The sequence below is a fragment of the Centruroides vittatus genome, unplaced genomic scaffold, assembly GCF_030686945.1.
Source record: "Centruroides vittatus isolate TY-2023 unplaced genomic scaffold, ASM3068694v2 contig_4, whole genome shotgun sequence".
NCBI classification, from domain to species: domain Eukaryota; kingdom Metazoa; phylum Arthropoda; class Arachnida; order Scorpiones; family Buthidae; genus Centruroides; species Centruroides vittatus.
Genome location: NW_027122214.1, coordinates 3,043,731 through 3,068,405, shown reverse-complemented (window position 1 = coordinate 3,068,405; position 24,675 = coordinate 3,043,731). Strand labels below are relative to the sequence as shown.

At 33.6% G+C, this 24,675-nt stretch overlaps 1 protein-coding gene across 1 annotated transcript; it reads right to left on the bottom strand.

Annotated features, from left to right (window-relative positions):
- Positions 1-773: 773 nt before the first annotated feature.
- Positions 774-23,088, bottom strand: LOC136976276 (mitochondrial thiamine pyrophosphate carrier-like). The gene is made up of 7 exons (XM_067271503.1): positions 23,030-23,088; positions 22,049-22,125; positions 21,184-21,257; positions 15,875-16,019; positions 1,483-1,818; positions 1,233-1,407; positions 774-1,148 (listed from the first exon to the last, which is right to left on the bottom strand). Exons 3-7 carry the CDS (start codon positions 21,192-21,194, stop codon positions 832-834), a joined length of 984 nt encoding a protein of 327 aa, XP_067127604.1. The 5' UTR covers positions 21,195-21,257; positions 22,049-22,125; positions 23,030-23,088; the 3' UTR covers positions 774-831.
- Positions 23,089-24,675: the final 1,587 nt, after the last annotated feature.

The window sequence follows — 24,675 nt, the reverse complement described above, 5'->3', positions numbered from 1 at the left end:
CACTCTAGTCTCGGTCACTTGAATATCGAATATAATATATCAGAGGTGGGCAAGCAAGAGTTCAGTGGGAGCCGAAATGTAGGTTTTGCAAAATGCATGAGAGCCGCAGTTCTGTACTGTCGTGGCAGATAGTATGGTAAGGCAGGGAACGATAGGGTGTTCCCCATCGGGTCAAGAACTTGTTTTAAAAGAATAGATTTGAAATGCCAATTTTATTTATTGCACCAACTTTGAAATAAATTACTAAATATTACATATATATAATTACATATTTTCACAAAATTGTGGAAATAAAATTGTAAAAATAATAATAATAAGCAGAAATTAACACTTTCAGCAAAAGCTGCATTTGCCCATGTCTGTAATATAATGATCCTCATAAAAATAAGAAAACGCTTTCGTCTGTCAGGGATGGGACGGGCGAGTCAACAGTATAACGAAGAAACTCAACCAATAATAATATTCAGTTCTATTGTTAAATGTTCATGTTTTTTGAATTAAAAAATTTTTTACACATCTTCATGACTTGAAAAATTATTTAAAATTCACATTTCTATGCTTATCTATTAAAGACAATACTAGATTTTCTTACCTTTTTTTAAAAAATGTTTTAGGGTGCTGAAAAATTAACACTTGATTACAGCTTATTTCATAAAATAAATTCAATTATTTATTTAATATGTTTGTAAATTGAAAATATTTTTTTAACATTTCAAATTTTTCTTTACAGTAAAAATTATTATTTTTTTATCATCTTTAATAGTTACATTAACATTCCTTTATACATTGTTATTCTTAATAGATAACTGTAATTAGAAATTTTATATAATATTATCTATTATCTTTCTGGTGTCTCAAAAGTAATAATTTAATTATCTGTTCATAAACTACAAAATAACTTGCAGTCACAACTGCAGCTTTTATGACACTCGGGTAAAGTCCTTTGTATAAACCTCTAATTCCTTCTTCTCTTAAAGTGGAAATGAAGCAGTCTGTTACACCCTTGTAGTTACGAAAACTTCCAAACTGTTCTCTGGCTTTCTGAAAACCTTGAATTTGAATTCGTTTCTTTATTAAGTCTAAGGGATATACCACACCTTTGGCTGCTATACCAGCAGACGAAGCACAGATCGTTGTTCCTAACAGACCTTTAAGAAGAAAGGAAAAAAAATATTTTCTTTACTCTTTGTATTTTACTTGAATATTAACTACCAGGAAAAAATGAAATTTACCCAATGGTTTATTTGTGTATTTATTCCATAATTGCTGAAAAAGTTTATAAAAGCCAAACTGTGCTCCCGTGTATGGTAAAATCTGAATGAGGGTAGGAACCAGACCTTTGTACAAACTTCTTGAACCTTCCTGACTTATTATACTTCTTACTCCATGATACATACCTTTATAAGCCTATAAAAATTAAGAATTGTATTTCTATCAAGTGAAAACTCAAATACTATTAAATAGTAACTTATAATGAATTACTTTTGGTTCTCCCTGTGCCACCAATCGAGTACGAAGGACGTCAAATGGTTGCACTCCGACAGTGGCCACACATCCTGCTGCACCACCACAAAAGAAATGAATGATAGGTTTCCAATTCTCTTCTAAGTCTGAAGGAAGATGTTTCCAGGCTCGAAAAGTTAAATGCTCAAATGTAGAAAACTGTATTGTACCATACAATATTGAAAGAAACTGAGCAGGTATGTGACCCTTCCACAAAGCTCCAATACCTTCTTCATAAGGAATCAGAAAAAAGGCTTGAATGAAGCCTTTGTATTTTGAAGTAACACTAGTTTTACTTATCGGTTCTATCTGCAACTGCATAATCAGTAATGGTCAACAGCTTCATCACTTATTTTTTTTTAAATTAATACAATTAATAACTAGTTCAACACAATTATTTTTATGATGTACTAATTATTGGCCAAATATAAATATTCATTATCAGTCAGTAATATCAAACTATCAAACATGAAAAACAAAATGTGAACAATTGTTAAATATAAATTATTTTAAGTAAATAAATACTTATTCTAAATTAAGACTCAAGTAAATTAATAATAATTTTTTGAAAATTTAATAATAAAATATAATTATTTATTTATTAATTTAAATTTGTCAAACATTTTGGTACTTAATTTATATTATTTTATTGTTCATATTTAATATCAAATCGTAATTTACATGATTGAAGGAAAAAAAGAAGGAAAGAATAGTTTTCATTTAATTATTGTAAATATAAATAATACAGTTCTTGAAATAACTTCTCGCACAATCCCTGGGAAGGATAAATCAACACACTAAAAACCTTTTTGTGTCCCAATACGAACAGCTTTAGATAAAAACTAACATTTTCAACCAAAACTTGGTCTTCGTCAGGCTATTGACCAGTATAAAATTCAAAACTGGAATTCGAACAATGTGTTTTAAATTCCAAATTATTTAAAAATTGGAAACTAATTTTTGCTGTACACACTACTGAAGTGATAAAAATATTGTTACATCCCCACAATTCAATAATACGATATGTTTGCTGGTGTAGAAACATTATCAACGTGCTGGTATTGTTCATGCCTTTTTCTCAGCACCACCTCCATGCATACGAAATACTGGTGGCATCTTTCGCATTAATACAATTGCTGGCCAGGCTGGTTTTATATATTTCCAATGCTTCCAGGTTGCAAAGGTGTAGAATCTGATCTGACATTTTTATCAATTTGGCCTTATGGAGGTCGGCTTGTATTTCGGGGTCTGTGGCATAGGCAGTTAGACAGTGGTATGCCTTTGGTTGGCGATATCATACCCGTGTTCCTGCATTCATTTGCTTAGTGAGCATTTCGTGGATCCGATGTATACTAGATCTCAGTGGTATCTGTGGTCTCTCATAGGAATCATATAGACACCCAGTGCTTGACTTTTCTCTGTCCTGTCTTTGTCATTGCACAACAGCCCATTTACTGTGTTAGATCTCTTATATGCAATCTTTGTCCTTTATGGGTAGCAATTAGTGATTGCATTACCGGTAACCGGTTTACCGGTATACCGGTAAACTATGAAAATTATACCCCGGTAAATTTACCGGTAATTAATTTTTTTACCGGTATTTCTGTTAAAAAGTCCTCTTAATTAACTCGATATTTATTTTCCTAAAATACCCGTGGGAAGCAGAATTCATTTTTTGTCTCCCCATTCCATAGCCAGAAAACAGTGCAGGTGGTAATGGGTCATTCCATTTGTAATTTAAGGTTATTAAAAGGAATTTTCTAGTTTTTTTATAATTTGATTGCTTGTACTTTACCCCAAAAACGGGTCTTGATTTTGGAGTATAATACAGGAAGATAACTCAGAAAATTGAACAAATATGTTACATGAAATACCCAATAATTGTACAAATGGAAGACAAAGTCACTCTAAAAATTTTCAAACGATCACCATTTATTTTCTTTAGTGTTCTAGAACAAATCATAGACAGAATGGACAGCTGTGTAGCCTAAAAAGGAAGGTCCGGCTGTCTATGATTTGTTCTAAAACACTAAAGAAAATAAATGGTGATCGTCTGAAAATTTTTAGAGCGACTTTGTCTTCCATTTGTACAAAAATACTTATTCATCCGACGGAAATTCAAATATCCAATAATGTTAACAAAACTATAATTTTGAATGGGATTGTAGAAATAATCAAACACTTATCAGAAAATGAAAAGGAATCATAATCTGTGGTTGTCACTAAAATTAGTTCAGACTCAGATTCTGGCGAGAGGTGTTCACTGCTTACTACACCATCAACTTCTCACGTCGATACGAGAACCAAGTGCACAATAAAAAAGTCAAATTTAACAATGAAAGAGAAACTGGACTTATTCATTAAACATAAAACAAGCGTAGACACTGACAACAGTAATATAAGTAAGTTTAAAAATGTGAAAGATATAGTCAAGAAAAAAATGAATTATTTCTTAGAGCAAAAAATACAAGGAACGTATCTTAAAAAGGTTTTCAATGCTCGAATGACAGTACGTCCAACTAGTATTGATTCCGAGAGAGCTTTTTCTAATGCAGCTGCAATTTGTACGAAAATTAGATCTAGATTAGAGCACGAGAGCCTATATGTATTATGTTTGTTAAAAGCCTTCAAAAACTTTCAAAATAAAGACAAACATAATTATCAGCGTTATTTCAATGCCTCTTATGTCATGATAATTGCTATTACAAGAATTGTTTATCTAAATTGATAGAAAACTTGAAAATAAATGGTTGTCCAATAATTCTGTCAGTAATTCAGTTTCGTTTTAAATCGTTTGTTAATACGAATTTACCGGTAAATTACCGATAAACCGGTAATCCCGAATAAAATTATCGAATTTCCGGTAATATAATACCCAGTAAATTTGCAATCACTAGTAGCAATTTCTTTATAAATGGAACTTAGGTGTTGGTTGTATTGCACCACTGTGTGTGATTGGTTGCTACTATGATTATGGGTGTTGTTGGGCTTTACCTATGTGCTATGTGTGTGGTGTGCCATTAGTAGGTTGGCATACTGCGCGATAAATTATGTATCATGCTTCAATCATACCCGTGCTTTACCATTATGTTTTCAATGCATTTTAGTTCTGCCACAGTATCCTCCAATCTAGTGTGGTACATGCACACTCTTCTAGTTAGCGCACGGAATACAGAGATCTTGGTCGGAAAAGGGTCCGCAGAGTTCGATGGAATAACTATTGGTACATAGCAAGGTTTGTAATGTATGCTGGTTTGCACTCTGTCTGCGTCAAGGTGAAAGTTGACATCTAGGAAATGTGCATTTGTGCCACTCTTCTGCTCCAGTTTGACAGTAAGATCTTAGGGGTTGTTGTTCATGTAATCCATGAAATCATATATGTCGGGCTCTGTCTTCCAAAGAATGCAGATGTCATCTACATACCTTTTATAAACAAGGATGTTAGGTAGGAATAGAGGTATGACCTTTTGTTGTAATTGTAGAACAACCAATTCGCACAAGTCTCCTGAGATGGGGCTGCCCATGCATGGAGTTGGTACTATGAAGAAAAAAAAAGCGTGAACAATACTAGCATGTTGATAACGTTTCTACACCAGCAAATACATCGTATTATTTAGTTTTGGGGATGTAACAATATTTTTATCACTTCAGTAGCATGTACAGCAAAAATTAGTTTCCAATTTTTAAATAATTTGGAATTTAAAATAATTTTAAACAAGTTGTTCGAATTCCAGTTTCGAATTTTATACTGGTCAATAGCCTGAAGAAGATTTTAGTTGAAAACGTTAGTTTTTATCTAAAGCTGTTCGTACTGGGACACAAAAAGGTTTTTAGTGTGTTGTTAGTTCTTGAAATGTTAGAAGTGAATAGCTTAACAAATAAATTTATAAATCCTATTTATAAATGTGCAGATTTATCAGTTATTAACTAAATATCTGAGAATTGAACAAGTTAAAAGAATTAAAAACAAAAAACCTTGATAATTCCAGCAAAAAATATTTAATAAAAACGTTTTCGACTGTTTTAAACAGCCTTCATCAGTTAAAACGAACTTAAAAAAATGCAGAAAAAGAACTCAAGCAAATATTTAAAATTCAAATTAATTCCAAAGTAAAAATGCCGTTCTGAATAAGAAATTAACAAATTGCGCATGCGCAATATATCGCAGTGAGAATAAAAATAAAAAATAAAACAAATAACAAAATATTGCCGCAAAAACTTGCCTATTACAAGAAAAAACGTTATGTACTGCGGTAAAACAATCTCCAAGCCGTGGACAAAGCATCAGCGTCTCTATGGTTAATACAACCGGTGTTAACATGGGCTTTGTAGATTTCTAGTTTTTCTAAATATTTCAGCATTTGTTTGTTGGTCGTGGCCTTAATGATAGACGCTTTATCCCAATAAATGTCAACATCTTGATGTTTAGCGAAAGCTGCTAGCACAGTAGTATCCAAGCTTTTATTAATGGAGTATCTATGCTCCTTAAGCCTCTGTTTTAAATGCCTCATGGTTGCGCCAACGTATACCAGATCCGAATTAAACCGACGATCCTTTAAAGGTATAGAATATACCCCTGTTTTATAACTATGGTTTTCTTTTTTCTTGTCATTTCTTAATAATCGATATATTGTAGGATTACGTCGATACAACAATCTTAAGTTGTTATTTTTGGCCACTTTCTTAATCATCGTGTGTAAGAAAGGAAAATAATTGAGAATCACTTTTCTCCCTTGATTCATAGGAGGAAGCTGCCGATTTTTTGTCCTCTGAAACCTGTCGATAAGTCCATCAATCTCCTTACTCCGATACCCATGTTGTAATGCTGTAGCACGAATGTAACTTAGTTCCTTATAGGTGTCAATAACACTGGTGCAATGCGTGTAAGCATGCTTGATCCAGGCATGGAACGCTGCGTATTTAAAATTGCATTGTATGGCTACGCCGGCCAAGATATATAGAAGAATTGTTGTCAAGCTATGCAAAGCAAAGGGAAAATTTGAATTCCTGTCGCAATGCCGTTTAAATGATGTTTTCCCGAATTCCATTCATCGGATACGTCTCCCCGTAGGATGTGAGTCTTTGTTACCAAAACTAAAATATCTTTGCCTTAACAAAGCCATCAGGTCTTCTAGAAGACGGTATTATGCCTTATTGCGTGAGCTTATTCAGTTGGAGGATCGCATTTATGAGCAAGACCCGTTGCTTCTAAAGGATGTCAACAGCAGGGTGGTCAACTTAACGTATTCCGTCGAAAGAAACTTAAAATGTGGCTATGTCAAAAAACTTAAATGGTTATTACGTGGGCAGAACATCAAACCTCGCTTGATAAAAAACACATTTATAACGCCTTGGGATAATATTACTCCTCCGAAGTGTCTTTTTGAAGCTCTGAAGTATGGCCCACTGTTTGCTCCTGCTACTGTACCGAGGCCAGAGAAAGTTATTCCAAATATTGAATTAATTATTAAGGACATGAATCCTACCAGACAAGATTACATCAGATGGAAAACAAGGTTTAGATCCGCAAATGAAAGAAATTCTAACTTGGAAGCAAGACGATTCCACAACTGCATTGAAAGGTCAAGGCAATGGCTACAAATGAATGATGTAGTACTTATTAAAGCGGATAAGTCTAAAGGTGTGGTCCTTATTAAGCGTGATTCCTACAACCATAAATTACTTGATTACATCAGAACCACCGAATGTCAACATGCTCCCGACAAATACATGGAATCGCTGCAACAAAGAGTCAAGAAATTCTCGTTAACCCCATTGGCTCGTATTTTGCGGTTGCATAACTCAGTGTTACAGGCTCCAAAAACGCCTAGAATTTTCGCTTTTGGTAAGACGCACAAGCCTAATTGCCAAATACGCCCGGTAATAGAGAAATGCGGGTCCCCTACATTTGCCCTTGAGAAGCAGCTTGTCAAGTTTATCCAGCCGAAGATTCAAGAATACCCCTTTGCTATACAAAACGCAGTACAACTAGTTGAAAAGCTCAACAGCATTACACTCAAGAATAACGAATATATGACAGTGATGGATTTTAAGTCCTTGTTTCCATCTATAAGACTACCACCGTGTTTTTGTGAACTGAGGGACTTTCTTTTTGCTAATATAGATAATGCAGCGAAATACCATACCAGCATTTTGGAACTTGCAGATTTAATATGTTACACGTCGTTTTTCGAATTTGAAGATGATACATATTTGCAAGAAAGAGGGGTGCCTATGGGGAGCCCTATGTCCTCTATTTTATGTGAACTTGTATTACGGCGTTTGGAAAGCAAGGTCATACCCATCTTTCAACATCAGATTGTTTTATATACAAGATATGTAGATGATGTTTTCATCCTTTGGAAAAATGATTGTAGCGCTCCGCATTTCCTGCACGAAATCAACAAAAACCCATATGGTTTGACCTTAGCGCTAGACCAAGAGAGTGCTTTTAACGTAAATTTCCTTGATCTTTCAATCACATGCAAGGAGGGTCAAATATGGACTGACATTTATAGAAAACCCACCTATCAGCCCATTATTATTATACCAAAAAATTCTGTCGATCCGATGAATTTTAAATACGCAGCGTTCCATGCCTGGATCAAGCGTGCTTACACGCATTGCACCAGTGTTATTGACACCTATAAGGAACTAAGTTACATTCGTGCTACAGCATTACAACATGGGTATCGGAGTAAGGAGATTGATGGACTTATCGACAGGTTTCAGAGGACAAAAAATCGGCAGCTTCCTCCTATGAATCAAGGGAGAAAAGTGATTCTCAATTATTTTCCTTTCTTACACACGATGATTAAGAAAGTGGCCAAAAATAACAACTTAAGATTGTTGTATCGACGTAATCCTACAATATATCGATTATTAAGAAATGACAAGAAAAAAGAAAACCATAGTTATAAAACAGGGGTATATTCTATACCTTTAAAGGATCGTCGGTTTAATTCGGATCTGGTATACGTTGGCGCAACCATGAGGCATTTAAAACAGAGGCTTAAGGAGCATAGATACTCCATTAATAAAAGCTTGGATACTACTGTGCTAGCAGCTTTCGCTAAACATCAAGATGTTGACATTTATTGGGATAAAGCGTCTATCATTAAGGCCACGACCAACAAACAAATGCTGAAATATTTAGAAAAACTAGAAATCTACAAAGCCCATGTTAACACCGGTTGTATTAACCATAGAGACGCTGATGCTTTGTCCACGGCTTGGAGATTGTTTTACCGCAGTACATAACGTTTTTTCTTGTAATAGGCAAGTTTTTGCGGCAATATTTTGTTATTTGTTTTATTTTTTATTTTTATTCTCACTGCGATATATTGCGCATGCGCAATTTGTTAATTTCTTATTCAGAACGGCATTTTTACTTTGGAATTAATTTGAATTTTAAATATTTGCTTGAGTTCTTTTTCTGCATTTTTTTAAGTTCGTTTTAACTGATGAAGGCTGTTTAAAACAGTCGAAAACGTTTTTATTAAATATTTTTTGCTGGAATTATCAAGGTTTTTTGTTTTTAATAGTTATTTTCCAGTAGCTATTTTTGTTTATTAAGTTAAAAGAAAACAACACATTGATGACTTCATCAGAAGCTAGTATATGTCAACTTTCTGACTTGAGAGAGTATCAACCTATGCTTTCTAAGAGTTGATAGTTACACCTTATCACACCTTTCCCTTGACTTTTAATCACCTATATGGAATTTGCACCTTTGAACCGAAGAACAGCCAAGTTTAGTCAGTCATCTCTCATTCTTCAAGCTTTTAATATTCACAGTTGCTAACACATCTTGTATGGGCTTATAGAATCAAGTTCATTTTCAAAATTTAATGGATCAATTTTGATAAAACTTTGCCATTTTCCATTAATTGAGATGAGGAATCATGTAATGTGGGTCCATTTAAATGTAAAAAATTCAGCAACAAATTGCTTAACTTTCCCAGCAACATTTAAAATTCTGATGGCACTTATAAAATGGCAAAAAGCTTAATTTTGAGAATAGGGATGGTTTTATAAATTGTAAATGTTAATAAGCACTCCAAATTACTGACTTAGAATTTGTCAGTAATCATGTTCAAATAAATTCTTACAATGAATAAAATCTGTAAAATGTTCAACACACCACAAAGAAAAACTCCATGTGATATATCTATCAATAATATATATACAAGACTTTCATGGATAAATGGTAATTCTTTTTTGAAGCCATGGCCTGTTATAGTTAAAGTATTATTAAATAATATCGGATTGTCCTCTAGTTATATAAATTTTTTAAGTAAAAGGTCGTTCCTCCTTGTCTGTAATCAACAACTAAGAGACTAATATTGGTTAAAAGATGTTCATTATTTGAGTGAAAGAAGTTGGGAAAGTGAAATTTATCTTAATGGAATGTGGACTCCAGTGCCTTATTTATTGTCTAATTTGAGTTACAAGATAGTCATTTGCTGCACAATTTAGATTAAATAGGTTTTTGACAGACTTAAACAGTAAAGTAATTAATGTCTCGTATGATGCTGAGTGTTCTTTTCGTGGAATGGCAGTGATGAATATGAGACACCTTCTTGATTCTTGTAATATTCTTTTGGATATCCCAGTTGCTACACTACCATCTGATTTTTGTTTTCAAAATTTTATTCAGTGACAGTTTTGCCATGTTAACATTATATAAATTTTTTGTTCATGTATCAAATTTAAACTAACAATGATATTTAACCCCCTTTGTAATAACACCCATTATATCAAATAATAAAGATTGTTTGATTGATATATCTATCAATAAAAACCAAAGCTTAAATGAAGGAGGAGTTGTATTTAACTTTTAAAACATTTTCAAAAACATTTAACTTATCATCAGTGATCTTAAAAAGCATTCTACTTAGAACAACTTATTTTTAAGCATCTTTAAAAATGTTCAAAAACACGTTGTTCTAAAAAAGAATATTTGAATGCTGATGATAAGAAGTTAAATCTTGAAAATGTCTGATAGTTAAAAACAAGTAACTCCTTGATTTAAGATTTTAAGGCTTGGTGTGTTTGATACATAAAGAGTCAAATCTCAATATAATAATTATTGATATAACAATAAATTCCTCTATTATAAAAAAAATTGTTTTTAATTATTAATTGTAGAGAACAATGCTGTTAATAATTTCTTTCTTTCTTTCTTTCTTCTTCTAAAAGAAGATAGGACCAATTCTTGACTTGATGCAGCAACTCTAATTCTCTATAAAACTACTTAAATGAAAAAGCCACAAAGTATCAACATATTACATCCAATTTTGACCACTTTCAAGACTCCTGATCAATTCATTTCTTTTCTGCTCTTAACTCTTCTCTCTCATTTCCTCCATCAATACATTCTTTTCCTCTTATCTCTTCCAACAATTCCATTTCTTATAGTTTCTATATTCTTCTCTAACAAGTTCTTTATTAATGCCATTGTCATCCTTCCTGCTTGCCTTCCAAATATTCAATTTGGACTGTATCCATGTCACATTGCTCCTAAATAAAATCTCTTCACTCCTGACTTTTCTTTCATTAGTATTATATATACATATTTTCTTTTTCATTTCTCTGATTACTAGCTGAGGAATGAAAAAGAATAGTTTGGCAATACTTCTCTTCAATACTGTCTTCTTACACATCATTTTTTCTAAAGCTTTATAAAACCTTGGTCCCACAAGTCTACATAATGTAATGGATCCATCTTCATAGCTTCCTTATTTTCCTCCTTACTGCCAGCTTTTCACCAGCTATAAAACCAAACTATCAAATTCTGTTCTTTCAATTTCATGTTTCTCTTCCATTCTTTTTAAGTCCATTAACTCTAAATCTAGTAACAATGACAAAAATAATGTCCCTCCAACAAGTGTTCCAAATTCTGCTGTCCTGTATTTGCATGGATTTTCTGGAGCAAGTGGTATATGAATTAGTCTAATAGTAGTCTTTTCTGTATAGTGTCATCTTACATTCTTCAATACCTTTGACTATCCAAATATACAAAACAACGAATTGTCTTCTGATCCTTGTTCCATTGTTAATTTTAACCTTTACTGTCTTATCCTTAAAGTCTGATTAAACATTTAATTTCTTTCTTCCATATAACTAACACATCATCAACATGTCTTCTTTAAAATTTCATCTTATTTCCAAATTCTTCCAATATTTCTCTCCCTATCTTTGTTACTAGTAATTTAACTAAAATTCTTGCTACAGGTGAGGCAATGGGCTCTTTTCAGCCTATATCTTCCTTCAAATTGAAAATATGACTCAAATATCATCTGATGTAATATGTCTAACAAGTACTTCTCACAGTCCAAGAGTAACCAATTTCTTCACCCTTCAATCATCTTACTTTGTTCCTTTTCTAGTCTGAGTAAAAAAATTTTTTTCTTTTCTACTATCAGTCAAAAATTCCGTGGCATATTGAAGAACCTACAGTTCCTTTTATGACCTCTGAAAACTGTTATTTTTAAAAATTCATTTTATCCTTGTATCTGGGGGTTGGTGTTGTTCACATCCGTAGGTCTAACCATTAAGTACCCTACACGTGACCCCTGGGTGGTGCTAAACGAGCAGCAATCTTCTGGCAGCCAGTCTATCTGAAAAGATCTCCTGGCTACTCATACATGACTTTCAAAAACAGCTCTTTTAAGAGCTCAGGGTCACACTCCCGTGTACTCGGAACCACCATGCAGATCTGCCAGCTTAACATAGAGGGTATGAGCAAAGCAAAATGTGAATACTTGTCAAAATTGCTGTTGGACAACGATGTTGATGTGGTTGCCGTCCAAGAGACACATGTCTCAAATGAAGACCAGTTCCGGAAAAGATGCCACATCCCGGGATTCACTGCAATAGATGTAACATATGACAGTTCTTATGGTGTTGCAACATATGTACGCAATACCATCAAAAACGTTAACTTACTATCACAGGGCATACAAGAAAACATCCACATGGTCGTAACGAAAGTGAATAATGTGTCAATTACAAATGTCTACAAGCTTCCTGGTCTCCCCTGGCCGGAAATTGTTCTACCCTCCACTGTGCATCCTTCCATCTATGTAGGGGACTTTAACAGCCACAGTGAAGAGTGGAACTATGCTACTAGCGATGAGTGTGGCTTGAGACTCACTGAATGGGCGGAAATAAACAATCTAGTATTGATATTTGATTCCAAGGACAAAGGTACATTTCGATCAGCAGCCTGGAGAAGAGATTATAATCCAGATCTGTGCTTTGTGAGCTGTGATGATAGAGGCCACCCTCTGCCCATCATGAGGAGGGTACTTGAGGGCTTCCCACACAGCCAACATAGGCCAGTATTGCTTGAAATCGGCATCACTATCCCTTTGATAAAATCTACCCCTCACCCGAGATGGAACTTTTTAAAAGCTAACTGGGAGCTGTTCTCCACTAAGCTAGAGAGGTGCATACGTTGGATCCCACCAAAAAGCAATGGCTACAAACGTTTCATTGGAGCAGTACTGTGTGCTGCGAAGTGTAGTATACCAAGGGGATTTCGAAGGGAATACATTCCTGGATGGACAGAAGAGAGTGAAATACTCTTCAATGAGTTTCAGGAGAACAACGACCCAGAAATTGCTAATGCACTCCTGTCCAGTCTCGATACCACCTGCAGACAAAAATGGATCAACACTGTTGAAAATCTAAACTTCACTCATTCCAGCCGAGCAGCTTGGAGCCTTCTTAGAAAGCTAGGAGGGAGTACAGCTGTAACTAAAGAACAGCCCAAAGTCACACCTGACCAAATAGCCAACCATATTATCTTAAAATCTCGAGTACAACCTGATAAAAACCACACTAAATTTGTGAAACGTCAACTTAGAGCTCTGAAAAGAAAGGCAGCATCTGTATCAAGCTACGCCCGACCTTTCTCAGTTGAAGAGATAGATACGGCTCTGAAGAAACTAAAACCTAGTAAGGCCCCTGGCTTTGACGGAATACATCCTGAGTTCTTAATACATACTGGCAAGAACACAAGAGCATGGCTAGCACTATTTTTCACAGACATACTCCGGAATGGTATACTTCCACAAGAATTTAAGAAATCTAAAATAATAGCCATTTTAAAGCCTGGAAAATCATGCAAAAAACCAGAAAGCTACTGACCCATAGCACTTCTCAGCTGTTGCTACAAGCTCTTTGAGAGGCTCATCTACAATAGAATCAGCAACACTATTCTGGAACATGTACCAACGGATCAGGCGGGTTTTAGACCTAACAGGAGCTGTTGCGATCAAGTACTTTCTCTTACAACTCATATAGAGGCAGGCTTCCAAAAGCGCTTGAAGACTGGCGCTGTGTTTATTGATCTTACTGCGGCATTTGACACTGTCTGGAGAGAGGGTGTGGTGTACAAGTTTCTACAGATTATACCATGCAGAGCAACAGCCCATACCATCAACAGCATGCTCTGCGATAGGAAATTTCAAGTCTTTCTAGGGGATGGAATGAGCACCGATAGGAAGATACACAATGGACTACCTCAAGGATCAGTGCTCTCACCTTTGCTATTTAACCTGTACATTTCTGATCTTCCAATTACTGCATCAAGAAAGTTCTGCTATGCAGATGATATCACAATAGCTGCACAACACAGTCAATTAGAGCAAATTGAGGAAACTTTGGAACACGACCTGGAGAGCTTGGGGCACTACTTCAAAAAATGGCGATTGTCTCCAAGTGCCACCAAAACAGAAGTGTCCTGTTTCCACCTGAATAATCAACTGGCAAATACAAGGCTGAATGTCTCTTTCTGTAATCAACCTCTTAGACATAATATGTACCCCAAATACCTGGGAATCACCCTTGATCGCACTCTGTCTTTCAAGACGCATCTACAAAATGTCGCTGGCAAGCTTAAGAGCAGGAACAATATAATACAGAAGCTTTGTGGCACCACGTGGGGATCAACTGCTAGCACGCTGCGCTGCTCAGCTTTAGGACTGGTTTATTCGTGTGCTGAGTATTGTGCCCCTGTCTGGATGAATAGCTCCCATACAAGATTGGTAGATACACAGCTTAATGTTACAATGCGCCTGATTTCTGCTACCATACGATCTACACCAGTACTTTGGCTACCATTGTTGGCAGGAGTCATGCCACCTGACCTGCGTCGATCTAGGGCCCTTGCTCGCGAGTCCCTAAAGATAAGCAAAAATCCTCAACTCCAAATTCACCAAGACATTCCATCCTTGAGCATTAATCGCTTGAAATCTCGGAATCCAACCCTCCGAGCAGCTCAAGACATGGCTATAACTGATGATGACTATATGACATTGTGGAAAAACCGCTGGGAAACAGGAATGGGGTCCCACTTGCATGGCCTGTTCTGTCATAGGGGAAAAGTCCAGGGTTTCGACTTACCTCGCAAAACATGGTCCACGTTAAACCGTGTCAGGACGGGCCATGGCAGGTGTAGGGACTCCCTGTTCAAATGGAAGAAGGTTCCGAGCCCGGGATGTGACTGTGGTGCTCCACGTCAGACTGTTGAGCACATTGCACGCGAATGTAGCCTCCGGGCTTACCTGGGAGACTGGAGCGACATATTAATGTCCACTTCAGAGGCCTTGAAGTGGATAAGCGAGTTAGATCTACAACTCTGAACGCTCTCTATATCTTTGTGTACATGTGCAGTCACACTTTTGTACAGCTTTACAATAGTTTAATTTCATTTAAATAATTCAAAGTTTATTCAATAATTAAGTTTTACAATAGTTTAATTGCTTATAGACTTACTGCTTCTTGTTCTTTTATTTCACTTATGGTTTTGTATTACTCCATTTTGTTACGCTTTGTTCGTGTCATGTATAAGCCATACGCTAAATAAATAAATAAATAAATCCTTGTATCTATTGGAGGAGATAATAGAGGAACAGAATACATTAAAAACAGAAAAGTTTGAAGTTTAGGACAGTTAATCTCAAAGATGGTAAGGCAGAAAATGAGAGAGGAAGAGCTAAAAGCAGAAAATGAAGAGCAAATGGTTAGTATGACACCAACATTGGAGGAGAGAAGAAAAATCAAGGTTGGTTAGAATAGGAGAGTTAAAAAGAAGAGAATATTCTTCTGGAGTAAAGAAAACAGTCCACAAGTTGGCAAGATATTGGAATTAAGAGTTTGAAAAGTTTTTATAGGAATGAATTTGACTTAAAATTACAAAGTAGAATTTCAAAGAATTAGAATTTTTGAATGGACAATTTTTGTAGTTTCTGCCCCTAAAGATGAATTTGGAAGTTCAAAAGTGCTCAGAATTGGGTGTAAGAGTGATGGTTTTTGTGGTTTTTCCATTAAATCAGTTTTTAATATATCTGACAATATTTACCTGGAAACGAATTTTGACAACATCTAAAGGTTGAAATAAAAATCGAGTGACAGCTCCACTTGCTGCACCAGCAAAACTGTAGTCCTTATTAGTAAGTTTTTCTTTATTTATGCTAAAACCCACCATGCTTTCATTTTTCTTCTCTCTGAAAAATTATTATTATTATTAAAAATTCTTTTTATATTGAATTTTTAAAAATACAAAATAGAGACAAACTAAATTTTAGAACTCTGAAATCCAATTAGGAACACATTAATTTGTAGCAGTACAGTAACATTGTTAAATGAATACATAATATAAAATTTTATCATATTTAAAATTTATTTATTCTGATTCTTTTGCCTTCATGAAAAAGTATACAAATTTAAAAAAAATGAAATAAATTTATACAAAAAAGTCACATGCAATAAATAAATAATAATTTCTTATAGTATCAATGATACACAAATTATGTATATCATAAAGTATTGGAGAAGGTGGTGGAGAGCAGACTGAGAGGAAAGGTGGAGATAGATGAAAGACAGTTTGGATTCATGAAGGGAAGGAGTGCCATCGATGCAATATTTATAGCAAGGCAGATACAAGAGAAGAGGCTAGAGGGAAACCAGGGAGTGTTCTATGCTTGTTTGGATCTAGAAAAGGCCTATGATAGAGTACCTAGAGAGGTGGTGTTCTGGTGCTTAAGAAGGAAAGGAGTGCCTGAAAAACTAGTTCGGCTGGTAGAGGAAATGTATAAAGGGGCACGGACTGCTATCAGAACACCTAATGGTAGATCAGAAGAATTTGAAGTTGGAGTGGGGTTACACCAAGGATCAGCTTTGAGTCCTCTGCTGTTTATAACGGTAATGGATGAGTTGAGCAAAACCATTGGCGGACAGGGGCTGTGGGAGTTACTTTATGCTGACGACATAATGCTGATAGCAAACAGTGAAGAAGAGTTGCAACAAAGGTTGGGGGATTGGCAGAAATGTCTGGAGAATGGAGGAATGAAATTAAACATTAACAAAACAGAGGTTTTGGCCAGTGTTAAAAATCAGAAGATAAATCTGAAGTTAACGGATAGAAACGGACTTGACATCACGCAAAAGGCTAAGGTTAAGTACCTGGGAGTGATGATAGATGAAAATGGAGGATGCACCGTGGAGGTGAAAAGTAGAATCAGTAAGGGGTGGTTAAAATGGCGAGAACTGACAGGGGTACTTTGTGATGCCAAGATGCCGAGGAAATTGAAAATCAAAATTTATGAGGCAATAATAAGACCGGTCCTTTTGTATGGATCGGAAACGTGGACCCTCCGAAAGACAGAGGAGTTGATGTTGGCGAGGACCGAGATGCGAATGCTGAGATGGTTGTCCGGTATTTCGCTCAGGGAGAGAAGGAGAAGTGAAGAGATCAGGAGAGAACTTGGGGTTGAATGTATTTTGGACAGGATAACTAAATCTCGATTGAGGTGGGTCGGACATATGCTGAGAAGAGGAGAGGATGATATGGCAAGGAGGGCTTTTGACCTGAGAGTAGAGGGGAAGAGAAGTAGAGGAAGACAGCAAAAGCGATGGGGTGATGTGGTGGAGGAGGATATGAAAATAGTGGGACTGGAGAAAGGGGATGCTTTGGATAGAGGAAAGTGGCAACGCAAGATCCAGGAGGCCTACCCCTGCAAAGGGACAAAGGCAGCAAAGTAGTAGTAGTATTGATACTACACTGGTCATTGAGAAACACTGGTCTAATTTAGTATACTTTATCTTTACATTCCAGATCTTTTTATCAATGATTATAATTTCATTAATTTAAAAAAATTCATTTTATTCCATTTTGTTTGTTTTCTGCTTGCTCATTATCTTCATTAATTTTTGTTCTTTCTAACATTAATGAAATGTCTGATAATGTATTTGCTTCTCTTATTTCATGCATATAAACTGTTATATCAATGAATAATTTAATTCCTAAACAACACTTTCATTTATTTAATTTCATTTAGAATCATTCATCAATAGTTTATCAAGCATTTTATAATACATTACTGTTATTTAGGGAATGTGTATAGAGAGTGACTGAGTTATGCCAACACGAGGTATAAAATCTGAAGATAAAAATAGTGGAAAAGCTCATTTTGATTTATGAGAAATTTTCAAGAATGAAGTAAGCTTGTAAATTTATCACTCTCAATGTCTATAATCTATTGTAATTGATCTATTCAATGAAGATGATGTGAAATCTTTCTGGCATTTTCCTAGAATATTGAGCTGCAATTTGAAGAAATTGTAGACTTATAAATTCCGTGTTGTCATCTGTCTGTCCTTCCTTAATCTCGAGAATGGAGTTAGATAGATAAAAGTTGAGACCAGATATGGAAAGCTTAGGGGCAGGAGGCCCTAATTAACTATATATGAACTTCTAGTTCAAACCAGAAGTCACATGATTTCAATTCAAAAATTTTTCCCTGAAAGGAGTAAGATAAATGACCAGCATGACTCTATTGTTAACAGGAAAAGTATTATGTACAAGGGCAAGACACTACTAATTTCAGGTGGAAAGCATTTATTTTAAATTAAATAAATTAAGAATATGATTAAAAATAGCAGTCTGGCATTGTGATGATATCACAATAAATAATTGCTCATTTTCTCTAGAGAGAGATAGAAATCAGGTTAAGCATTTCTTATTCAAATCTAATTTGCATTTCTTAGTTTCTGATAAAATGAAATAATTTACTATTTGTTAAAACAATAACTTCCTGGATAGAATGCATACATTCTTATCTTGAACTAATTGCATAGAATTTCAGAGACCTTTCCAGCTCGCTTGCACAAAATTAAATAAGATGTTTTTAAACCTAAATATGTTAAATGCTCAGCTTCTAAAATCATCACCAAACATTTTATGCCCTAAACTGTTTTTTGAGGCAAAGGCACTCAGACAGGACTGTCCTCTTAAACTATTGATGAATAAACATACTTATCTTGACTACAGTGTTGAGAAAAAGTCCAATCTTTTCTGATTCCGAATGAGTGATTATCTACAAGTTTGATCATCATTCTTAGATGCAAAACAAAAAATCTAAGATAACCCGAATATTGCTTGTACAGCATTTTATTTAATTAGCTAATAATGTTATTTAGCTAAGATTTCTTGATTAATTAAGTTTAGTTAATTAGAGAATTTTTAGATTAATAGATAATAATTTTTTCATGTTTGATAGTACATCTTCTAAGAAATTATTTATATACAGCTGATAACATAAATTTCAGAATGAAAAAAGCTCTCTTCCAGAATAGGGGAGAAAGAGCTTGCAAAAGGATAGTTTCCTAGTTGTAAAGAAAGGATACTATTGGTAGATGATGTAAAACGTTTGAAAATAGTTCCTTATTCAGAACATGTTCCTATTTAAGAAATTTTGTTAATTGCAATTATTTTTGCCGAACTTTATTTTTGCCAATGAAGCAGAAAAGTAACTTTCTGGCATTAGTATTACCAGATCGCTGAATACACCTGCATAACAGTTTTGTAGATGCCATCTATTAAATTTGTTATGATTGTAATTTTGATTTTGTTCATACAAGTACATTTATTTTTATTAACATCTAATAAAGGTCTTTCTGTATTTTTACATATTTTCAACATAGCCTATTGTAAAAATATTTATTTTCAAATTTTTGTTAAAATTTTAAAAACTAGTGTAATTTGATTAAGTTGTTCTTCAAGATGATGTGCTGAAGTACCAGTACCAGTGCTTGATTTATAAAAATATCATTTATTTATATTAAAGTTTCAAATGTATTTTAACACTGGAAATTGATTTTTATTTTAGTTTGCATGAATAAAATGCCATTTCTGATTTTTTTACTTTCTAATCAATTAAAAATTGTATATATGACTCATCAAAAAAACAGACATTTGATAAATTCATACTTTCAAGAGCATACCAAATCTGTATTTCACAGCGACACTGTGAAATATACCATAGAAGATAAGAATAATTTGTAGTTGTATACAATTACTGGTCCACGTAAAATATCCATAATTTTATCAGTCCTTGATGAGAAACACTGATTAGGAACTGTGTTAGAATGAATAAATAACACTACTCCTAGCAAATGTAGACCATACAAATGATATAAAGAAAATGAAAACTGGTACTATAAGATATCCAATATGTGCATGTGAAAATTTCAATCTTACTACACTCCTGATTAAAATATTTTGTTTTTTGTAAATATCAGTGGTGCTCACTGTATCAAAAATTTTCTTATAAATGAAAAAGATGGATAAAAGCAAACAACTTATTGTATCAAATTTTCACATAAAGTACTGATAAATCAAGTACTCATTGTAACTGTAATTAACAACTATATTTTAACATAAACCGGAAGAAATTTTAAATTAAATATCAATTAAATAATATAATATATAAACTGAAGATTTATATATTTAATTGTTTTAACACGTCTAATATCACAATCAATGAAACCAGAATTTGCCATAATTGTAGTGTTATTCACTTATGCCACTTAATGTCATCGGTTGATTATTATTTTTATTATTGGCTTAGGCAAGTCTCAAAGTGATTACAATAAGCAAATTATACTACATTAGTTATTATTGATACACTATAATTTATGCATTAGAAATTTGCTTCTCATTTCAAGGATTTTTCTTCTCTGAGATGTAACTTGAGTCAAAATATCTTTCTTCTTATACTTTAAAGCAATTACTATTAAATTAAGTTTCGTTCAAGTACAAACAAACCAATTAATCATTATTCAAAACTATCTGACAAACTTAATGTTTAAATTTTTTCAAACCTCAGAAAACAGTTAAAAGCAAAACTAGATGAGATACATTAAAAGCACCAACTAACACCTATAATTCAGTTAATATGAACCAATTTATTATAAGAACAAATGTTTTCAACTGTCTTTAACAGCTATCTTCAAATTAAGAATGTTACATAAAACAAAATTTAAATAAAATAGAACTCATTAAATTCATGCTGGTAATTACATGAAATAAAAGAATGTTAAAAAAAAAAAAAAAAAAAAAAAATACAATGATGGCTGTGTTAAAGACAATTGAAATCTTGTTCTTATAATAAATTGGTTCATATTAACTGGATTACAGATAACTGGATTGGTTCTTTTAATAAAACAATTAATTTCCTATTTAAGATTTTATGAGTAAAGAACTAATCTTTTATACTTAAATTTTAAAAAAATCATAAGAAAATGAATTACAACTGGAATATCTTATCAATTAAATTTATACTAGATATTTATTTCATAAAAACTAAACAAAAAATATATCATACATACTTTTCAGACATTGTTTTCCTGAATGTTTAAAAATATCACTTTATATCGATTAATGAATTGAAAATAAAAATATCCTGCAAAAAAAAAATAATAAAAATAAATCATCAAATACAAAATTATATTATTTTTTATGATTTTAATAAATAGATTAAGATCATTTACACTAATAAATAATTATCAGATTTAACAAACAAACAAATCAATAACCTTTAAACACCAGTAACATAAATTTAATGAAAACTTTGAATGTTTTGGCTTTAGCCAAGGCCTGTCAGATTTACAGCATTCCAAATAAAAAAAAAAATTATTAATTATTCTTTACTAATTTGAAACCGTGTCATTCTATGTTTTTGTTTCACAAGCACGATAAAGTGTATTCAATCAGACACTACAGGATTGTCTGATATTATATAGGAGAGACTAAACAAAAAATGAAAGTTAGACTTAAGGAACATACAGCAGATCTAAAATACTGCAGGAACAACTCACTGTTCTATGAACACTACACTATATAATTGTAACAGACAAAGACAATATAAAAAGTTTACAAAAAGAAAAAGATGCATACAGTAGATATACAAATATACATCAAACAAAACCTGATAATATAAGCAAATACACCAACTTCTGTAAATGATCGGGTAAAATTTTGGATAACTGATTATAGAAATAAATTGCGGGTTAAACTGTATATTTAATCTGTATAATTTTATAAAACAAATTTAATGTAATTAATCTTACACCTATAAGGATTATCATTTTAATGTTCATAAGATCACTTTAGCAACAGTAATAAAATCACAGTTTAATTAAAAAATACATATTTCAAATTGTTTGTTATGCATTGTGTTAAAAAATACTTTACCTTTCTTCTGTGAAAGATTCTGATGCTTCTTGTTCAATGGGACCAAAGTCATAACTTTCTTTGTCTTGTAATTTTTACTAGAACAAATAAAATCTTCATTGATATAGCATTTTTCAGCAGTCTTATATGGATAAATGGTGGAAAAATAAAGCAAATTTCTTCAAAATAATCAGAACAAATTTTTGTATTAAGAGTTGGCTTAAAATCTCACCAACAAATTTTAACAATCTATTTCTTCATTAAAGCAGATTTTTCAAGAAAAATAAACCAAATTATCTTCTCTTTTTTCCCCTCTCAATTCGTCCCAACCATATACCTAACAAGAAGAAAGCATAACAACAAATTAGGTATGTTTGGATGTTTTCTGAATGTGAAAGGCAACGTCTAACAGCCTACCCTACTAGAGTAAATGTAGTAGCACTAAAGGTTTTCATTTTGTCACATGATAAAGTGATGATTTTGACAGGCAACCCCATATATATATATATATATATATACAAGAACCCCATTAGTAAAGCAATAATCAATAAATTGTAAGACTTTGATGAACAAAATTTAATTTCAGCAAATAGATTTGTGTAATTTTGTGAAAATCTAGAAATCTCCCAGTATTAGTTAACAGATGCATTTATGTAAAGAAAATGAAAAACTGAAAACCTCGCCTCTTTAATTTTCGTTTCCCCAACATAAATGAGTCCGCGAAAATTCACGCAACTTTAAAATGCCTGTTCCGGTTCGCAAGCCAATGACAGTCCACTTCGTATGAAACGAGATATATCATTGGTTGGCTTGCTTTCTTAGTAGCTTGCCGCCTATTCCGCCTCGAACCGGTTTGAGCTTCAATTAAGCGACCTGCCACGACCAATAGGAAGGTGTAAGACGATTTACCATAGTGGTAATGTTATTTTACTATCGATAAAACGACTCCGTACGTGTCTAAATCTCGTTAGAGTAATCATTCAAAACATTAAATCAACAAACCTGAGAGCAAACAGAAATATATATTACTACGGCAGAAACCAGCGACATTTTTAAAAGCGCCATCTCTCGGAACAAAATGAAACCAAAATTAAATTTTAGACACATTAAACTTTGAATAGATTTTTTTTTAACTTTTCTTTTGCCGAAATGAATGCTCAAAAGTTTTTACGTTGATTTTTAACATCAGTAAATAAAATTCGAATTAAAAACTACACTTAAAAACACCTCGAAAAATGTATTTTTAATACAAAGCACCGTAAAACGAAATACAAATTATAGGAATACTTACATTAAAATCAAATTATGATTTTTCTTACAAATAAAAATATCGCGGCAATTACCATCGAATATTTCACGTCTGAATAAATACGAGAAAAAACTTTCCTAAACAACTCAAAGGTCGGATTTAAAGAGCGTTAACCAAAGTGCAGTGGTTAGCGATTTGCGCAATTCCACCTCTAAGTGAACGGAACCTAATTGGATCGTCGGTCCGTTTCTCGCTCGTTTTCCTTGTGTTACAATAGGGCCTTTCGGCAAGGTCGTTTTTCACTTGAAACTAACTCTAGAATGGCAAAACCACGTGATAAGCGTCTGCTTCGAGATTATTTCCAATCGTTCACGTTCGTGCTGTATTAGCGAGGTTTGAGGCCGAAGTTTTAAACGCAAAAACGTGTACGTCGGACGTTCAGCGCCGCTTTCCTGTAAACCTAGAAGTTTGACAATGGTGTTTGGAAAGTCAGTGGAATCATGCTCAACATTCCAAACGCCATTGTCAAACTTCTAGGCTTACAGGAAAGCGGCGCCGAACGTCCGACGTACACGTTTTTGCGTTTAAAACTTCGGCCTCAACCTCGCTATTAGTATCGAAAGAAACGAAACGAATATTTATTTATCATACAATTAAAGAAATGTCCTGGTGGACAGTTGATTTCCACCCCCTTTTAACAATTATACTCACTAAAAACTACACAAATAATTCAACAATAATTAAGATAGAAATAAAATATATATTTAAAAAACAAGATGGTGACGAAGATAATTCGGTGGAAAACTTGAGACTCCTGAAATTTGGCAGTTTCTGAGTTCCAATTCTCCAACTCCCGAATTGAGATCTATTGCTCCTGTATTTACTCGACAAGACGATCAGCTGTTGGGATAGCTTTGAAATAGAGTAAGGATAGGCAACAGTGTTTTGATATTTTGAAAGTAAAAACCGTCAAAGCTCCCGAAATTTTCTGTTCCTGGAATGGGAATCGAGTTTTGGGGAATTGGAAAGCGCAGTTGATATTCCTATGGAGATGGATAGAATTAATATGCTATACAACTGAAAAAGGCTATTAGCCGTGTATCTTCCCCGTCGACAATTTTCAATTGCTTATTTTTCAATATAACCTCTATTACGACTAAATAAATTTATTTGTTTATAATAAAGATTTAAATAAACTCATACTTAGTTGAAGTCTTTGCAGACATATAATTTGAAATTTTATATGAAAATACAAATACAGTAGGATCTGCTTAAGGTGATCACCCTTGGAACCAAGACAAATGGTATGATTAATTAACGCTTTGTAGCCTGAGGAAATTATTTCTCATGTTTCAGTTTTTACGACATTTATTTAATGTGGAATAAATTTAGTTTCTCA

What these genes read in the sequence shown, in the direction of transcription:
- LOC136976276 (XM_067271503.1), bottom strand. An exon ending in TTGTCAAAATTCGTTTCCAG is followed by an intron (nt 1,819 to 15,874) that starts GTAAATATTGTC and finishes CTGATTATGCAG; the next exon opens with TTGCAGATAGAACCGATAAG. An exon ending in TGGCACAGGGAGAACCAAAA is followed by an intron (nt 1,408 to 1,482) that starts GTAATTCATTAT and finishes TAATTTTTATAG; the next exon opens with GCTTATAAAGGTATGTATCA.